This window comes from Gallinula chloropus (genome assembly GCF_964237585.1).
Source record: "Gallinula chloropus genome assembly, chromosome: 3".
Classification (NCBI taxonomy): Eukaryota; Metazoa; Chordata; class Aves; order Gruiformes; family Rallidae; genus Gallinula; species Gallinula chloropus.
Window position 1 is genome coordinate 22,923,813 of NC_140087.1, and position 19,916 is coordinate 22,943,728.

General features: G+C 40.2%; 1 protein-coding gene across 1 annotated transcript in view; it reads left to right on the plus strand.

The window, feature by feature from the left end:
• EYA4 (EYA transcriptional coactivator and phosphatase 4) overlaps positions 1 to 19,916 on the plus strand; it is a 152,274-nt gene that overhangs the window by 112,001 nt on the left and 20,357 nt on the right. Inside the window, exons 8-14 of the mRNA XM_084262506.1 lie at positions 3,781 to 3,847; positions 5,761 to 5,903; positions 6,047 to 6,190; positions 7,177 to 7,256; positions 7,654 to 7,834; positions 15,891 to 16,027; positions 17,597 to 17,680. Of these exons, the coding sequence (XP_084118632.1) occupies positions 3,781 to 3,847; positions 5,761 to 5,903; positions 6,047 to 6,190; positions 7,177 to 7,256; positions 7,654 to 7,834; positions 15,891 to 16,027; positions 17,597 to 17,680 (836 nt within the window). The remainder of the gene's footprint in view (positions 1 to 3,780; positions 3,848 to 5,760; positions 5,904 to 6,046; positions 6,191 to 7,176; positions 7,257 to 7,653; positions 7,835 to 15,890; positions 16,028 to 17,596; positions 17,681 to 19,916) is intronic.

Consider the following 19,916-nt stretch of genomic DNA (forward strand, 5'->3'; position numbering starts at 1 on the left):
CCCACACTTCAGGTATTTATGAACATTAGTAAGATCCCCTCTTAGTCTTCTCTTCTCAAGGCTGAACAGCCCCAGTTCATTCAGCCTATCCTCATAGGGAAGATGATCCAGGCCCTTAATCATCTTTGCAGCCTCCTCTGGACTCTCCAGGAGATCCCTGTCTTTTTTTTTTACCGGGGAGTCCAGAACTACATACAGTACTCCAGGTAGGGTCTGACCAGGTCAGAGTACAGGGGGAGGATCACCTCCTTTGATCTGCTGGTCACACTCCTTTCAATGCACCCCAGGATCCCATTGGCCCTCGTAGCTACCAGGGCACACATGAACAAGCCCTGTGTGAAGTAGCCAGCTCCATCCCTAATGATCAGCTTTAACACATAAAGGGATGGTCAGACAGACTGTATGAGGTGTAGGGCACAAGACAAAGACTAGGCTTCACAGGTAACTGTGGTGAACCTCAACTTTTGACTGAAAAGTTGAAAAACAAAGCTCATCCATCTCTTGTAACACAACAGTTGCCACAGTGGCCTTTCCCAGGTCATAGGGTGAGCTCGTGCTTAGGGCTGCGCTGCAATTCGTGTATTGCAGCTCAAGCGCAGGGCTCCAGTTCCTCCATCCTGCAGAGCTTTCCCTGGGAGAAACCATGCGTGAGCAAGGGTTAGCTGGGTGGAGAGTCACACTGAGAGACCCTCCTCCTCCTCCTCCCAAGAATGAGTTGGTAATTATATTGTAGTACTGGATTTGAAGCTTTGTGCCTCTGGAGTAGCCTCCCATCGGAGTGGGTATTCACAGGATGTGGAGAGCTGGACAGCCTTGAACTGAGCATTTTCATGCTCCACGAATTTGCTGCAGCTGCTGTACTGCGAGTGCATGCATTCTTGTGTTCATATTGCTTACAATGCTGGATTAATTTGGGAACTGTTTATCATTTTGATGGAGCAGAGAGAGACATTTGAAGTTCTCATCATCCTTTTTACTTAGTATTTATTGCACACAGAAAAGGATACAGAAAACAATTTCTGAAAGCTATAAAGGCAAAGCTAGAACGCTGCTGCTGTATAACCTACATTTGGTCCCCTTGTGTGTAGACATTCTGATTTGTTATTTAAATGAGATCCTTTCAACCTAAACTCTTTGCGCAGAATTTTCCAGATGTGTAATGAAAAAATCCAAAATTCTGGCCTGTGTTGATACACTGAGCCACCTTCGTAGGTTGAAGTATTAGGGTAACTGGAGTGAGTTGGCTGTCAGCTTCTCATCCCCTCTGTGAATCAGTGTTAGTGGGGTCTGGAATATGCCATTCAGCACCGTAGTGAGACTTAAGAAATCAAGGGCCTTATACCTGCCCCGAAGAACATTCCTCTGGTAAATCCAAGCAGGGAAGATTACAACAAGTTGATTTTTTCTGAGAAGAAAAAAAAAATATTTTGTTTTTAATATAAGCAAGTGTTTAGCCCTGCTCATGTGAAAGGCTACTTAAAGTGGTACGGTTACAAATACCATAACAACCTGCTTCCACCATCTCCTCCACTGCTGACAGCTCTCAGAAGCAGGGGTAGGAGGCTATCCAGAAGTGGAAGTTGTCGAAATTTCATAGAATTGCAAATCTGATCTCTGAGATAGAGGCATATTCCACCAGGTCTACTCAGCCATAGTATTGTCTTATGATAGGTCTTATACCCCCTGTTTCTCAAACATCTCAGGGTCTAAAATGTAGTTCATAAATCAGTGGGACAAGCTACTGGAGAAAGAGTGAAAGGAATGGGCTTCTTAGTTTGAAAGATACACAGTTTACTTTGGGGGCACTCACCCCTTTTTCTCTCTCTTCCCTGCAACTACTAGTATCATCAGGGAAATTGAAGAAAAAAAGAAAAAAAGGAAGTATGAATCAAATTATTTTCTGAATTTGTAAAATAAGGTATATGCAGAAATAACAAAAAAGAAGGCAGGACAGTTTTTTGCTGAAAAACATCAGGTTTTCATGGGTCCAGTGATTTAAGTGAACATTCATTCATTTTCTGTAGTTTACATCAGGTGTGGTGGAATAATAAATGTGCTTTAACTAAACTGATTAATCAAGTGAGCTGTCATCCAGCAGATGATGAGACAAGAAGTGGAGAAGTACAGGCGAAAAAAGATCGATAAGCTGATAATGGATCACGAAAGTTCCTTGCCCTGACAACCACCAAGGTCACTCTGTTAGATCTTGCTTGTCTTTAAAAAGGTCACAGAGATACAACAAGGAAGAATAATTGCTCCTCAAGCCTTAAATAACTGAGAACCTTTTTTAGAGTTCTATGGACTGTTGGTATATACAGCTATAGGTTCTTCTAGCATGGGGAATGCATCTAGTGGATCACTCTGCAGATAGAGTGTAAACCACAAAAAAATCCACACAAAATTAAATTCAGCATACATCTGTCACAGGCAAACACTCAATGTCTTTTAAATCAGCAACTCTTATACCTGTCTACCTATGAAACCTGGTGGCACATTTTCAAAAAAATTATTATCCAATTTTTATTTTCAAGCCATACTCAGCTGCACATTTAAAAAAGAAACTAATTGTTTTCTTCTACTGTATTTTTCTTTTAAGTCCTACATGCTCTAGATGCATTTAAACCAGCTTTAAAAATATGAAGTTCTGCATGTGTTCAAAGCAATAGACGTTAATTAGGCCTGGATGTAGAAATACATCATGTTTCATAAAATAGTTAGGAACCTAAGCCTATTTGTCACTTCTATAATTCTGAAAGTTCATTTCTACTACCATTACGAACAGCTCAGGAAGAGGGTACACTTTGAAGTACAACTATGATTGATTAGACTAAAGAAATTCCAGTGCTTCATTGTGTACTACTTTAATCTTTTGAAAAGTGAATGAACAGCAGATGGCCTAATAAAGACACTCTGTATGTTTGCCCAGTATGGATTTGCTCTGAAGGGATTGGTTCAACACTTTAGAGTACATATATTTGGAATACATCTGTCTTAGTCAAGACAGATGGCTAAAGGAAAGAGAAACTTCCAAACACTTGGAATTAATCCAGTGTGAGCACCGCTTCTGAATGAAATTTTAATGGGATGTGACTATTGTTCTGTTAGCTTCCCTGGAAGAATGCAGCTGTGAATAGTATAGACATACGCAATTTTGATGGCTACTAACCAAGACTGTTTATGCTTACTTTGGGAATAAAAACATTGTTAGTGGCTATGTTCTAGTCTGCCTGTTAAGGAATGGTATGTGTTTTCTAGTAGTCAGTCTGGTGTCTTTCCATCACCTAAAATGAGTACAATTAACCACACCCATATCAAACGTATTTTTTCCTACCCAGTATTGATATTACTAAGCCTGTTAAAGTGAGACTTTAGAAATACGTGTATGTTACTTCCATCCTGTGCAATGCTGTATGTTAAATCACAAGATTCTTTTTAACTACCTGTTTTAATACAACTTGCAAATCTGAAAGATCCGTGGTGCGTGGATCAGATTAGGTATGAAATGGCCTCTGCAGTATATTCAGAAACATGTCAGTCAAGCTGAAAAAGCATGACGTACCCGTACCAGCTAGAGAGTTCTACACAACAACGAATGGGTTTGGAGTTTTCTAATTTTTTCCATTAAGATGTTGTTGCAGTTCAGGTGACACCTACTTGGTTGAAAAGATGCCCACTTCAATAAGCTTCTCCACTAATGTCACTGCATTAGTATTTGGTCTGTTGGGCGGTGTTGGTCTCCTGATGTTTCTGACTGCTGTACTCTTGTTTTCTGTTTTGCAGTAATAACAAGTAGTGGCTACAGCCCAAGATCAGCGCACCAGTACTCTCCGCAGATCTATCCCTCCAAGTTAGTGTCTGCACCTCTTCTAGACTTTAACAGGGAATTGACCTTGGCTGTAGGCAGTTCTGTGATTTGTTGCAAACAAGTGCTCATCAGCAGAAGAAACAGAGAGAAAGGAAAATATCTAAGCCTCAGTGCTGGCTCCGTAGTAGCTCTCTCTCCAATGTTTTTTTCCCCCACATGGCTGCAGAGTAAGACCCCGCTCCATGCAGTATGGTATTGCTGCACAAGAAATACACATGAATATCTGCACACAGCAGAAAGGAAAAAAACAGACTGTTACATTCTAGGGCATCAGGATCATAACAGTGCTGGCAATGTATACAGACATATTTTGAAGAAGACAGTTTATATTTAGAAATCACAATTGCAAGTGCAAGATGCGTACCCTGCTGCAGACCCTCCCAGCACCAGTGTTGCCAAAGGCTTCCAAACATTCCTCAGTCACGAACCACCCTTTCCTCCTCCTTCTCTGGTACCATAAGATTTAAAAATCAAATAAATTGGATTAGCCTATGATCTCTCTTTTTTCTTTCTTTCTTATTTTTCGGCATCGTTAGGAATAGAATTTTTTTTTTTTTGAGGAAAACGGACTTTTGGGCCGTGGCATCCCAGAAGTGGGAACTTTACGAGAAAGCATCAAATATGTTATATGAAACTGCTGCAGTTGGGAGGCTGTTATTTCGCTTGTCCTACCACCGGCAGTTGTGCACAAGCGTACTTTATTCTAGCATGCCATCTATTTGTTCCCATGTATTTGATACAACTACCTCTGTGACTCTGATACAGAGAAAACATTGAAACTGTAGCTGATTAGGCTTTTTCCAGTTTCTTTAACAAATTTGGATTCATATCATGATAGCCAGTGTTTATTGATACAGAAGGTAGGTGCCTGCACTAAGAACAGTCCACATTACTCCAATTAAAACAGGTTTTGGCAAACTGTGTCTGATACTTTTGGCTAAATGCATTACAAGTTTTAATAGAATTTTTAATCTACTGTAATAATTTATTGGCATCTAAATTAATGAGTAATCCTTTTCTGATAGTAACTCCTGCCAACTGTACTGAACTAATTAGAAAGAAAAAATTAAAAAAGAGAATCTGAAATTTAGTCATGGCTTTTAATGGTCAGGTTTCAGTTAGCGTAATTCTGCAGAGAGTGTTTATTCAACTTTTGGTCCATAAAGTCTTATTTGACTTACAAACAATCCAAGACAAATGTTTCTCTGTATGTTTTTGCAACTCTGGAGGGCAAAAATTTTAAACTTGACTTTATTCAATCTCTCCATAAAACCCCAGTATTTATAAATAAAAGACCACTTTTATTTTCCATTCTATTTTCCTAGCCCATATTTTCCAAATGTTTAAAGCCCATCTAGTTGCCAAAGTATTGCCGTCAATATTTTTCATGCCGCTCTCAAGGAGCGCGATCCGTCTCCCATTGGAGCCAGAGGCTCGATGTCTGTTGAGGCAGAACTGTACACAGAGAACGGCTGCATGTTGTAGGTTTGATGTTCACCTCTGTATTTCCTTTATTCTTCTACTGGATTAAAAAAGCGTGAGGGCTTTTCTGATTTAAGCAGGTTAATCTTGGCTCAGAGGGGTCAAATCCATATGAAGCTGTATAGTGGTGCTACATTCCACTTAGAGCTGGGCACAGTAGCTTGAGAATTAAATTGTAGTGATGGGAAAGCACAGAATATTCACCACGTCCAGGGGACTGTGAGCCAGTGTTTTTCAGCTCATTTCAGTGGGTGATGGAACAAATCCCAGAAGAGGAACAGTTGGTAGAATAATGAAGTTTGGCAGAATAAAGATGCCTTTGGATATCTTTAAAACTTTTTCTTTACTTTATTGCTTGAATCAACATACAAAGTATTTATTGCCACAGTAATGCTATTTTTCCTGATATTTAGGCCCTATCCACACATTCTTTCTACACCAGCAGCTCAAACAATGTCTGCCTATGCCGGACAGACCCAGTATTCAGGAATGCAGCAACCAGCGGTCTATACAGCCTACTCACAGACGGGACAGCCCTACAGCTTACCCACTTACGGTATTTGGCTTCTTATTACTGCACCTTATGTAGAAGTAAGAGCAATGCTGACGTGAATGTTTTTGATATTTTTTTTTTATGTTTTCTTCCCAACTGTAAGAAAATATTTTAAAGAATCAGTTGAAAATTAATTTCTTATACAGATTTGGGTGTAATGTTGCCAGGCATCAAGACGGAAAGTGGGCTCTCGCAGACCCAATCACCACTGCAGAGCGGGTGCCTCAGTTACAGCCCAGGGTTTTCCACCCCACAGCCAGGCCAAACACCCTACTCTTACCAGATGCCAGGTGAGTAGCCACCACCGTCAGGGCTCGTCCCATCCCAGTGCTGCCAGCAGCCCCCTTTCCCCTCGTAGTGACGATAGGTTTTCCATTCATTTTTGTGAACTCCGGCAAGCACACTTATCATTGGCAGCTACCTTTAGCTCTAAAATTTGAAGCTAAGTTGGGTTTTTTTTTTCAGAACCTATATGCATGTATGCATTCATTTTGGGCTCCTGTTAATTTAGATCTGGTCGTGCAATGAAGTCCCTATTTCCACCTTCATGTTTTTATGGGGTGAAATTGCATGGCAGGACTGGAAGCATTTGTTGAATTTATTAGCAAACGCAACTCCCTTTTCCTTGTTTCCATGTATCTGTGTATGATGTAATTTGATACTTGTCTCTCTTTGAACTAACATAAATTTTTAGAATTACTCCTTAATTAATATTTATTCTTTTGTTGTTTATTCCATTATTAATTCACATATTACCCTTTGATCATTGATAAGCTGTTTAATTTGCATAACTTTAAAGCTTCTTATGCAACAATTAATCTTTTAAATATTAAAAACTACAATATGAATCATCTGATTGTTGAAAACAAGGACATACCTCATTACAGATCAATTAAAACCACATGGATCATTAAAAAATTATTTGAAAAGTTTTCTTGTCTCATAAATGAACATACACTAAAGCATCAGAATTTAGGAATGAAGGCAAAAGAGAAAAGCAATATTTGAGGAGAGGTGAGGCACTGCAATAAATTGAAAAATGCTTTCTCCATCAATGTGATGCCAATATCTTCCTCGTGGTGTGAAGAGAAATGTATGTCTGTATGCATGGAAGTAGTATTTCATCTCTTGTTAGGTTTCATTACCACATCGTACAGTTTGAACAGAAAATAAAAGTTGTTTGTTCTTCTGATTTGTCCATATCTTAACATGGAAGCATGTATTTAGAATTTTCACAAGAAATTTCTCATTGTTAATTGTATTTTTCTAATTTTAGGTTCTAGTTTTACACCATCGTCTACTATTTATGCAAACAATTCTGTTTCAAATTCTACAAACTTCAGTAGTTCACAACAGGTATGAATATTAACATTTTTATTCATCAGTTACAAGAGGATTTATATAACTCCAGTGATAGCATGTTATTTTGATTTCGATCTGTTGTGTTGAGTTAGACTCACCGTGGTTCAGTGCTGTTTTCTGTGGGTTCAAGGCTGTTTTCTGTGGAAAGCAATCAAAATCCCAGTGGAAGCCTACTTGCATCATTTGGCACTTAAATGCTTCAACAACCTCCCTATAGTCTTTTAGTAAATATCCTTAAATTTTAAAAATATTAAATATCCTTAAATAAATAGCTAAACTAAATGCCCAAAACTCTTGCAGAAGTCGTATGATTGCACACTTAGAAATAATTAATGGAAAAATCACTTATTATTCCACTTAATTAAGTACTCTGCTGCATTTGCTGTTTTAGGATTATCCATCATACACAGCTTTTGGCCAAAATCAATATGCACAGTATTACTCAGCATCAACGTATGGTGCATATATGACCTCAAACAACACGGCTGATGGCACTTCATCATCATCAACCTACCAGTTACAGGACTCTCTCTCTGGCCTGACTAGTCAACCAGGTACAGATCTACATTCAGGTGAAAACAATTTTGTATTTTATTCTGTACTTGCATAAAGACAAGATTTCCATACCTGGCTTGTTTGAATACTGACGTTTTAAGATCATGCCTTTGAGAAAACTTTATCATGCAAACCAGCCAAAATAAAGTTGATGGGTTTTTCTTAGTTTAGTTAGGAAACCTGTCGAGTTTGTTTGTTAGTAAATAAATATCTTCACAGACTGAGATGGTTGACTGTAGTAGAAGGTCTGAAAAAAGTTACAGCAGTCTGGTAGGCATCTGTTAGTGCCGAAAACAACCATATGGTAACAAACCTTTAGCAGATTTTGAAATAAAAGTTGAATGGGCTCTCCTCTTACTGACAGTGGAACAATCCCGTATCCACCTATATGTTCTGAAGTATTGCTGGAAAAGTATTTAAAATGAGATACTAGTGTTCATTTAAATATGCTCCACTCGTGCTAGCAAGACTACCTGGGGTTTATTCAAGTACACGCAAGCTGTGCTTGCTAATTCTCCAGCCTGGGTAACTAAGAATAGAGCAGTCAGTTATTAGCACAAGTCTCTTTTTTAGAAAATAGTGTGGAAGTGGTTGAAGTTGCAAAAAGGACGCTCTCAGGAGACACGAGGAGACTGACTTTGCCTGCCCAACTCTGCCCTCTCGTGCACATCAACCACAACACAGTGTTTTGTTCACACGGGTCTGTTCTTGGGGCACCGCAGCTCGATAATGGCAGCTCTTCAATTTTTCTTATTATCAACAAAACCCAGTTCACGGTCATTTATCAGCTCCACTCTGTGCATTCTACAAACACGAATGTTAACAAAGATTTCTTTCTTCTTTATTCTTTTTTGTGCTACGTTTCTAAGCTCCTGAACATCGCACCACTTTATTTTCCCCCGTTTAATATATAAATGGGACTAAAGTAAAGAAAAGTTAAAACTACATATTTGAAATGATGGATAGTATAGTGCAATGCTGTGAGGGTCTTCGTAGGCTAGTTTAGGAATTCACAACCACACTCAGACAAGCTTGGTATCTTTACTGGGTGAACAGAGCTTGCTTGTTCATGTTCACTTGTCTGTATTGTTTCTATCATATAGGAAGTTCTTTAAGATGTAGTTCAGTATTGTGTCATGATACTCATAACCTAAGCAGCTTGCTAAGGCAGTGCATAGCGTCTAAGGGAGAGGTTATTGATTGGCAGCTGCTTGGCTCAGTGTTGCTACATCAGTCTCTTCCAGGGACCCTGGCATCACTCAACAGCGTGGGCAGTGCCTGCCTCACCCACAGACTGTGAGCACTTACAGAAAGACTAGCAAACTGGGGTTTGGGTTAGGCTCTCAGTAGGGAGGAAATGGGCTTTAATCATAATATCAACTCATTTTATAAATCTTCCCCATTCTCATCCTAACAACTGCAACATCTCACTGAAAAGTAAAATAGAAAAACTGAAGTAGTGTAATAATCATCTTGTACAAAGGAGGGGAAACACTGTGTAGAAAAGTATAAGCAAGGCCTCATACTTCATACAAGCTGCTTAGATTTACTAAAAACATTGGAATTTTAGTTGCATGCATTGAAATTTTTCCTTGCCAGCTTTTTCCTCAGGCTGATTTTTAAAGTTCATGTGTGTGTGCATGTGCTGCAGCATGCCCACATGTGTGTACATGCATGTTTGTGATGTGGTATGGAACGGATATGGGGAGATACACGTTCCCTTGGATTCTGATGAAAGTGTAAAAAATCACTCAGTAGTCTCTGAATGCAAATTTAGGAAGAAGAAGCTAGGAAGTAACTTGAAATCAGGTGAAATTTCAACAGTTGCATCATATCCATTACAGGCACAGATCATAGGTGTTTTAAATGAGTGTGAAGAGTTCTCACAGCTGATGTTCTGGTCATTGGGCACGTTCAGTGTACTTGTTTCTTTGTTATTTCTCTGTATTTTTATTTGAGAAAACCAGGCAGTGCTTCCCATGTTGTCTCTCCCTTGTGTATCTCTTTGTCCTATGAATTCTGTGTAAATTGATCGTGTATGACAAACTCCCTGATATCGAATAGCATTGAGAAAAAAAGGAATCTTAGGTAGCTTGGACAGGTTGGAAAAATACTGAAGGCTTCATATCTATGAAACACTAAGGATGTTTCTTGTTTGTGGGTTGTTAAAGCATATGAATTTGTTTTCCTGTTAAGCAGGCTGTGCCATCTGAACTTACAAATCTGCCCACGCACTCCTTATTTCTGTGAAGTGCTGCACTGATCATGCGACCCTCTGCTGAGAGTGCAACACCCACTGTGCGAATACATGACATGCCTCTGGCCTTCTGTGCCACTGTAAAAATAAATCTCCGTCAGGGAGGCGCAGAGTCTTGGAGATCACTTCAGATGCAGCAGGTCGTGCCGCAGAGCTTCTGCACTCACCATGTTCATGGGCTGACAAGCCTTTATGGCTCCGTCCTTAAGACTGACTTACTCCAACTAAAGCCCACGATTCAACACTGCAAGGCACTTCACTTGTCTGCAGTCTCTGCTAGCTATTAATTCACATAACTAATCAAAGCCTCTAGTACTCTACACACACACGCACAGACACACACACACACACACACACACACAGAGACAGAGGATTTCTTGTTTCCATGATAAAGCCCCATCAGATCAAGAGTTAATATCAGTTACAACTTCATTTATTGACCAAGTATAAGAAAATGAGATTAAAATTGAGACGGACTTTACTCTTTGTGCTACTCATAACAAGTAGTAACACACTACAAATCAGGAAAGAAAGAGGCTTATAATGCCATCTTCTGGCTGGTCTTTCTGCTAAGAATATGTAACAAAAGTCAATCCATAAAGTGAGCATGAAGGCACTTGGGAGTTCATTCGTCCCACATCTGCGCAAGACTCAGGTCCTTGCCCTTCCCATGGACTTCTCCTCTGTGTTTGCATTGTGCCTTCCTTGCATTAAGATTGTTCAAAATGCGTTTGTCACCACAGGGTAACTGTGAGACAAAGATCTGTGTGCTCCACGGGCACTTCACCTTATATCAGGATATGTCAGGAGAACCGTTCAGGGATTCTGCCTCAGGAGAGGTATACATCTGAGTGTATTCAATGAGTGCCTGAGTAGATTTAATCCAGGGTGGATAAAATTTTAGCAGAGGAAATAGGTTTGTAGAGGGCCTGGGTAAAAGCTTCATGTTTCGGCACCTCACGTTCATATGTCTGGGGTCAGGCAAAGTGATATCACAGGTTCTTAGCTCCAGTCTGGCTACTGCAGCAGAGCTGGGTCTCTCTTAATTTGGTGAATTCAGTGGTAATTGTGGGTGACAGTAAAGTCACCCTTTCAGCTTCACTAGAAGATGGCATTACAAAAAACTGCACCAAATTCTATATGCAGACTGTGCCCACACCTCTTTTCTCCTGGTTAGGTGGCACAACTGTGTTTTGACAAAGTGGGGCGGATGTTCACATCGAACTAGAGGTGGGAAACAATGTTCTGGATGTGAAAGAATGCCTCCTTTTGTAACAGTGGTGCAGTAGCTCCCTGTCATTGAACTAGTGCTGCTGCAAGGTCTTCACAGCATGGAGGATGTGAACCAGTGCATGAGTATGTGTATGAACATGGGTGACAAAGAGGTTGTTCCATGTTCTGGTTTTAAGATTTTCCTTGTGATTTATTGGATCTCTGATGCTGCTCACAGTTCCAGTGGGAGAAGGATATGAGTTATATTTATTAGTTGGGTGTTAAATATTGGAAAAGCTAAAAAATTTCAAACATTGCAATAGCAATTACTGTCTAATATGAGCAGCAGTAGGAACTCGTCATAAGGTTTTTGGTAATCTTTGGTACTAGAATTTCTCACATGCTTTTATGTTACATGACTGAATTTTTAATAAGTTTTCCTTTTATCATCCTTTACCTTGTTTCTAAAGCATATGGAGGCTAAGAAAATGCAGTTGCTTCTTTAGCCTTCTGTTTGTACAAAACAAATCAGGCAATTAAACCTACAGTTGTTGAAAAAAACATGCACTACTGACTTCTGCAGTTTTAAAATAGATGCATACCTTGCGTTCAAATAAGAGACAGCTGCTCATTCTGATTTAGAGATTACAGTAATGAAATAAAGTTGGCCTTAAATATCTAGAACTTAGAAGGTACGGTGATAAGTCGCAGTACCTATTAATGGATAATTAAGCAATCATGTACAGCGTTGACCCAAACAGAAGCCTGGGGGCAACTGCTAATGGCTAATGCTAAATGAAAATTGAAGTTGCTTACTTCATTCGTTGCATACTTTCAGAGATTTAGAACGGGGCTTTTTAATATATTTTATTTTTGGTCGATTAGAATAAACAGAGTCATTGAGAACAGATGTTTTAATACATTACTGCAGAAATGAGTCTTGGTTTTGTTGTAAAATGTTGAAATTTATAAATATGAAGACTTCTGTGGTAAGAATCTAAACATTTATCTTCACTTAGTTAATTTTTTGGCCTTTTCATTTCAGGGGTTTTGGGTTGGGATATTTTTTCCACACTGTCAGAAAAATCTAGGAAATTATATTTTCGTACAGAACTCTTACACTCTTGGAACTGCTTTTGAAGCCAGTGTAGGGTTTTGCTGCACAAGAATCCTAGTTATGAGGCATCTTTTTTGTACCTTTTGTACACTTACCAAAGTGCATTTTGCTATTCTGCTTAGGGAGAAAGAGCGAAGATAATGTGACCTTATTGATCGCTCCACTACCCGCAGTGCCCTTACTGACATCAATACCATGCTGGGAATAGAAATGATTAGTCAACAAGAACTCTCTCTCCGTTCTGTAGGGACAAAGTGAAAACAGCATGGGAACATTATTCACTAGCTATTATTATTGCTGCTCAATTTTCCTGTCATTTCTTGGCAAACGAGGGTTTTAGCTGAAAGAGGAAATACTATGGAATGCATGTTATATGCATGTATCCAAATTAGGGAAGACCTACTCAAAATGATATCTGGAATAAATTATGAAATTACAGTTGTAAAAATCTCTTCTTAGCTACTACCAGAAAATTTGGCTCTGCTCTGCACCAGCAGAGAAGCACATTGCTTTTGCAACATTAAACCACTCATCATCTAGTTTGAGAAAAATATAGTAACATCTTCCAGGTGATAGCAGAATAATTTGAGTACTTTGCCAGGAAGACAGAGAGAGACACTTGATTTCCTCCTATTGTATGGAAGATTCATCTCCTACTAATTAGGGGCATAGGGATGTGGATTCTGAGCCATGAAAATGTGTCTTTATACTTCATATATGTCAGTCATTCAGTCAAATAAACCAACGACCCCCTAGAGAAGGCAGTGTAACTTAGATATATCCTTCTCCAGGTAATTGTCCATTCAGTTCAGGAACTAAATTTCTTGTTCTCCCTTTTCCTTGAATCTTGAATTCTTTCCTCACAATGTCCAGAGCTCCTGTTCAGGAATGTGACATTTTGAGTTTACATCTTATTCTTCCAAGAACTACAACAGTATTTTTCCAATCAAGATATATAAATATATCTTCCCGGTGTATTTATTTTAATAATCTTCTGTATGTGATTCACTGTAAGGTATAAATAAATTATGGAAGAAATAAAGAATTTAACTATTGTGTTACATTATGCACAGGTTCTTAATTGAGACTGCAGTCTGTTTTTTCTTCTTCTAGCCTGCTAGACTAGAATTCTTTTCTTTGTTGTGGAGGGGGAATGAGGTGAATGACTCAGAGAAGATCACAGAAACATTCAATCATTTGCATTGGAAGGGACCTCTGTGAGTCTTGTGGTCCAACCTACTTGTGGACAAGTCAGCTTAGATCATGTTGCTCAGGACTGTGTCCAATTAAGTTTTGAGTATCTCCTAAGGCAGAGAATGCACAGCCTCTCTGGGCACCTGTCCCAGGGCCTGACCACTCTCAAAGTGAAGGATTTTTATGTTATATCTAACAGGAATAGCCCTTGCTGTGATTTCTGTTGTTTCTTGTCCTTTCTCTGTATACCTCTGTGAAGAGTCATTCAGCCTTTCCTCCTGTGTGCTCCACTACTTCAGTCTTGGTGGCCCCCACCTGGACCAGCTCCAGTTTGTCAGTATCTCTCTTGTTTTATGAGGGCCCCAAACTAGACATTTTTCCAGACGTGTTCTTGCAAGTTCAGAACAGAGCAGAAAAATCACTCCTCTTGATCTGCTGGCCACTTTCTCTGTTGCCTGGTGGACCTTAGTGACCACAATGATGCTCCTTTATAAAAATGAACAGTGTTCAGATTCTAGCTCAGAATCAGATGTATCAAAGATCATTCCCAGGAAATGTTTGTACTAAGTGTTAATTTATGCTGCAACTGTACTGTCATGAGCACTTTTAACAAATATTACTGAACTGGCCCAGAAACACACTATTAAATGTAGCACAAGGACTCCCTTGAGTCAAACTCTGTAATAGATGTCAGATCTAGGCTGTATCCTTTCCTTTTTTTAAGGAAGAAAGATCAAATTGTTAACAGGATAGATGGTGAAGGAGGATTTATGTCATTTAGCACTTGGGAACATAGCAAAAGGGGTGCTGAAGTGATATGAAGAAAAGGATATTTTCTGTTTACTGATGCCTGGCATAGAAATGCTTTATAAAGCATCTTCAGTCTGTCTGTCTGCCTTAGCTGCTGGTTTGTGATCACCTCTAAAGCCTTTTGTTACTGGCAGAGGCAAAGTAGTTTAAAAGGGTAAGTCAGGGATAAGCCTCAGTGTCAACAGCAACTACGCCATGCCAGACCAGAGGTCCTTCTGACACTTGTCTCTGACAGTAGGCAATAGCTGAAACTTAGAGAAAGCTGGTCAGAATGCAAGTATGACTTCACTGTCGTTCTGGTAGTAACTGGAATACTGCGTAAGGTGAGAAAAAAGTGAACTCTGCTAAAAAACAGGTGACATGGGAGGAAGAGATGAAGCAGGAAGATGACTGACTTTTCTGTTGCAGGGCTGAGTGTCAGAGGGTGTTCTGGTAAAAGTAATGCAGAACGTGGAAATAAGTCCAGATGAATTCCAAATGGGAAATTCATTACTTTAACTTTTACTTTTTTGGGGGTGTTGGTGGACGTGCTTAAAGCCTAGAAAGCCAACTGTATTCTGGGCTGCATCAAAAGAAGGATGACCAGCAGGTCAAGGGAAGGGATTCTGCCCCTTGCTTTGGTGAGACCCACCTGGAGTACTGCATCCAGATCTGGGAGCACCAGCACAAGAAGAACATTATGCTGCTGGAGCAAGTCCAAGTCCAGAGGAGGGCGATGAAGATGGTCAGAGGGCTGGAGCACCTCTACTATGAAGACAGGCTGAGAGAGTTGGGTTTGTTCAGCCTGGAGAAGAGAAGGCTCCAGGGAGACCTTTTAGTGGCCTTCCAGTAGCTAAAATGCCCTACAGGAAAGACAGGAACTGTTTAAAAGGGCAAGTAGTGATAGGAAAATTTTAAACTAGAAGAGGGTAGATTTAAGTTAGATATAAGGAAAAAATTCTTCACTCTGAGGGTGGAGAGGCCCTGGCACAGGTTGCCCGGAGAGGCTGTGGCTGTCCCTTACCTGGCAGGGTCCAAGGCCAGGTTGGATGGGGGTTTGGGCAGCCTGGTCTGGCGGAAGGTGTCCCAGCCCATGGCAGGGCAGTGGAACTAGATGATCTTTGATGTCCCTTCCAACCCACACCAGTATGTGATTCTGTGAACTAAAAGACTTCCCATGGTTTGAGAAGTCATGAGCGTGACTTTTAAAATACATCTTCCTTCCAAAATATCAATAGTTTGCATGTGCTTATGTGTACTTGTATGTATTTATATGTCTGCACATGCATACGTGTCATTTTAATGTTTCTCTTATTTTGCTAAGGTTTATAATGTGACATCTGCAGATTCCAGCTACGTAAGATAAACCATGTTACCACTCATTTTATACAACTCTTTAGGTGCATCTTGTGGTTGAGTTTGCATACAGACATTCTCATTTCTATGAGGAAAAAAAAAGTTTATTATTTAAAAATCCAGCACTAATTTTGCCATGACTTTACAGGGGAGTTTGACACAGTGCAGAGCCCTTCCACGCCAATCAAAGATCTTGATGAGAGAACATGTAGGAGTTCTGGGTCAAAGTCTCGAGGTAGAGGGCGGAAGAATAATCCATCACCCCCACCAGACAGTGACTTGGAGGTATGCCTGTGATAACTGATGAATGGTGATGTGAAGGTTTCTTCTGATGAAAAGTAAATTTTGAAAACTACAGCTGTGCAAATAGCTTGAGGCATTTTAGAAGGCGTCATGGACTCGGTCTCACTAACTGAATATAACAGATATTAGTTGCTCTTTTAACATACATGTACAGTGAGACATTTCTGTTCTTTATGACAGTGCAGAAAAGTAAATGTGATTCAGCCTTGTACTTTCTTAGCTCTAAGATTGTTTGCCTTTCAGTTTTCCACCCAATAGAACCGCAAAACTACGAGATGTTTCTGTGTTCAGAATTGTCACATTTTCTTTTAGTTTATCGAACGGGAACCTCAAATATTTTGCTCATCTTAATTGCATGTATTTATGCAAGCAGTACAAATACCCAGGCTCATCTGGCCATGGCCATTCAGAAACTTAGGCACAGGTTTGTCCTTGTGCTTGTAAGTAATGTCAGAGGATGTCAACGGGGCAGCTTACATCAGTGAAGTTACAGCTGCACTTAAGCATGTGCAAGATCAGTGCCTTAGTGAAGAAATCTATCTGCCTAATATATGGGGTGATGATTTAAAACACAGGTGACCTCTTAGCAGCGGAGTAATTATAGTCTTATTACTCCTGTGTTAGCAGTGTGCTGCCTTACAGTGACAGGAGGAGGAGGAGAAGGAGGAAGCGGGGTGCCTGTGTGTGTGTGTGACACACTCCAGCTCAGTCAGCCGGGGAAGGTGCTGCCCGCCGGTGCGGTGTGTCCCCTGCTGCCACCAGCACAGCGCTGGGAGTGAGCAGCCCTGGCCAGCACCGCTGCTCTGTCTTCACTGACCAGCTCTGGGCACAGCAGAGAGCAAGCCTCCTGCTGGGACCTGGCCGCCCACACAGCCGCTCCTGCCTGGCAGGATGGGCTGCAGTGCTAGGCACTGAATGTAAACGCCATTGCTCTTATACAGAAGCTTACATGTTGGAGGATTTTTTGCTTTCCAAAGGATTTAACTTTTCCAGTGAAAAGACTCTGTGACTTTATTTTTCCTGTCACTTTTTAGTTTACCAGCGAAAATGAATCCCTTATCAATATAATGAGTTTCTTTCCCTTTTTTGGAGTTAGAATAACCCATTTTATCCTACAATATTATTTAAATCCTGTGTGACATTATATATGGCATAGAGCGCTGTTACCCAAGATTTAATTTTAGCTGTAGAGAAGAAATAAAGAACTTTGAATCAATAAGACTTTCAGAGAACTACCTGAGAGTACTTCTTATCCTGAAGTTAACAGTTATGTTTGACCCCTATCATGTTTGTGAAATCTGTGTTATACAGCTTTTTTTAAAAGCTTTTTAGAGGACAAATAAGAAATGGTTGAAGAGTTCACAAGTTCTTCTTCTTTTGCCTTTTTCCCATGCATGATACACTGTTCTCACTGATTTTCAGAGAAAACCTTCTCAGTTAAGTGACTGGTTAAATTTTAGGATTCAGGTGACTTTTAGGGCCCCTGGGTGGGATGGTGCTGGGACTTTGATGTTACTTGCTTAATAATTTTATCCCCATTTCTGTTTTCAGCGTGTATTTGTTTGGGATTTGGATGAAACAATCATAGTCTTTCATTCGCTGCTTACAGGATCCTACGCACAGAAGTATGGCAAGGTATGTGAGCTGTGAATTTTGTGTCAGTTCTCTGTGTCAGAGCTACCTGGCCTGCACGTGTACGTGTTTTTCACCTACGATGTTCATCATGGCTTAGGTGAAGGTTGAAGGGAAAGTGTAGAGTAAACCCTGTTTTCAGAGGTTTAATGTGGAAAACTTAAGGAGAGAAGCGAGAGACAGACCCTAAGCACAGCATATGAAGCAGGTCTGAAGCAGATGCTGCAAATGAGGGAAGAGTTCATAGAGGAGCAAGGATGAGTTCCTGAGGTATGCTGGAAGAGGCATAGCAGAGAGATAACAGAGGTGGTGGGCAAATGCAAATAACTGACTATTTGGGTGCGTAGAGGAAGAAATAAGAAATAAACTGGAGCAATGGCTGAATTTATGGGGAAATAGATGGATCGGAATGAGCAACTAATAGACAGACCAGTTTCAACAGCAACTGCAAATGTTCTTCTTTGACTCCCCAGCTTTTCCAGTGAATCTTAGGTTCCCTTGGCTGGCTCTGGGATGAGTAATGCCAGGGAGTGAATCCCTTTCCCAGGCAGATGGTTGTAACTCATCCTCTCCCCTCCAATGAGACCCAAAATCAGTTCAGGCCATGGATAAGCAAGCAGGAGAGCAGAGAGAGGCAAACAAAGACTGAGGGAGCAGAGGCTTCCCTGCTAAGTCAGCAGCCCCAGCTGGGCTGAAGGTGGAAGCCCAGGGCATGGCCTCTGGAGCAAAAGCAGAAGGGATGGGTGGGAACACCAGGAGGAGCAGCAGGAGCAGATTGCCTGGAAGGGTAGAGATAAAAGCTTGGGTAAAACAAAAAATTAGGGCAAATATATGGAAGGAAGAAAATGGGCAAGGGGAATGTTTCTGTGTACATAGGTTGATTTCTAGGTGTTGTGCCATTCAAATGAAATTAATAGAAAGATATTTCTTTTTAAGAACATAACCATGTTGATCCCATGTCAGATGGAGGGCTTGTTAAGCCTGTTTCCTTCCCCTTTATCCCAGCCAGAATCAGATGTTTAAGAAAAGGATGTGAGAAACATAGAATATGCTCTCCAGACCCACCTCCCCAGCCAGTGGGTTAGAAATGTCCTAAACCAGAACCTGTGGATTATTATAAGCACAGATGGGACAGTCTTCTGTGTTTTGCAGCAGGCTTTTGTGGTTATTAAAAGAGAAAGTTACGAGGAAAGCTCACAGGCCCAGACAAAAATCTGAATTTCTGGAATGCAGAGATAAGGGTAGTTACTCATGGCTTGTACAAAACAGCCTTGCTTGTTTTGCAGCTTCACAGTGCCAAATCAGCATGCATTTCAGTACTCTGTCAAAAACTCCTTTTCTCCTGTTTTTCAAACAGTGTAACAACAGTGACTTTGTCAGAACCGTTTCTAACTTATACTTAACAAAACAAGAGAGAAACGGAGCTGAACGAGAACATTTAGAGTGCAGCCCATGCCACAGAACGTGTTGAATTGCCCCAGTAATGCAGTCATTCCTTTCATCCCTTCTTTGACTCTGCCTTTAGGGTGTTTACATCTCATGTGCCATCTCATACAATACATGAGTAAAGTCTTAGTCAACTTTAATGCAAAGTTTTAAAAACCAGAGCAAATCTTGTAGCTCACAAAGATCTACGGAAACCTTTGAAAACTGTTTTAGATACAGGAACAGAAACGTCATTCCTCTTGGTTCCCCATTTTTCTGAGTAGGGATATTTGAAAAAAACCCAGTACCACTGTTCTTTATGAATACATCTGCTGCTCCGATTGACTCTCCATAAAAATTCCATAGAAATAGTAATGGCATATTAACAGCCGCTAGTACTGACAGCAGATAAAGTTGGCTTGTATAAACCAAGAGTATCTTAAGGACAAGTGAAATTAATGCCGTTATACTGCTGAGATCAACATCAGTAAACAAATGTCATGAACAACATGAAGTAAAAGGAGAGGAATTCTTAAGTAAAATCCTCTTCTTTCTTTTTTCTTCTTTTTTTTATTTTTTCTTATTTTTTTCCCTCTTTTTTCCTTTTTTTTTGACTGATAGGTAGCATCCACACAAGTAGGGAAATGTGTTAATTTTCAGAGACTGTAAAATAAAAGTAGTAGACCTTTCCCTTTTGTAGTGACTTCCGTTGCCATATTTATAGAGAGCTTGTTGGAAAATGAAACTCACATAATGAGTAATTACCTATGAAACTCCTTGACTGCAGGTTGGTTAGAGCACTAGGAAAGGGAAT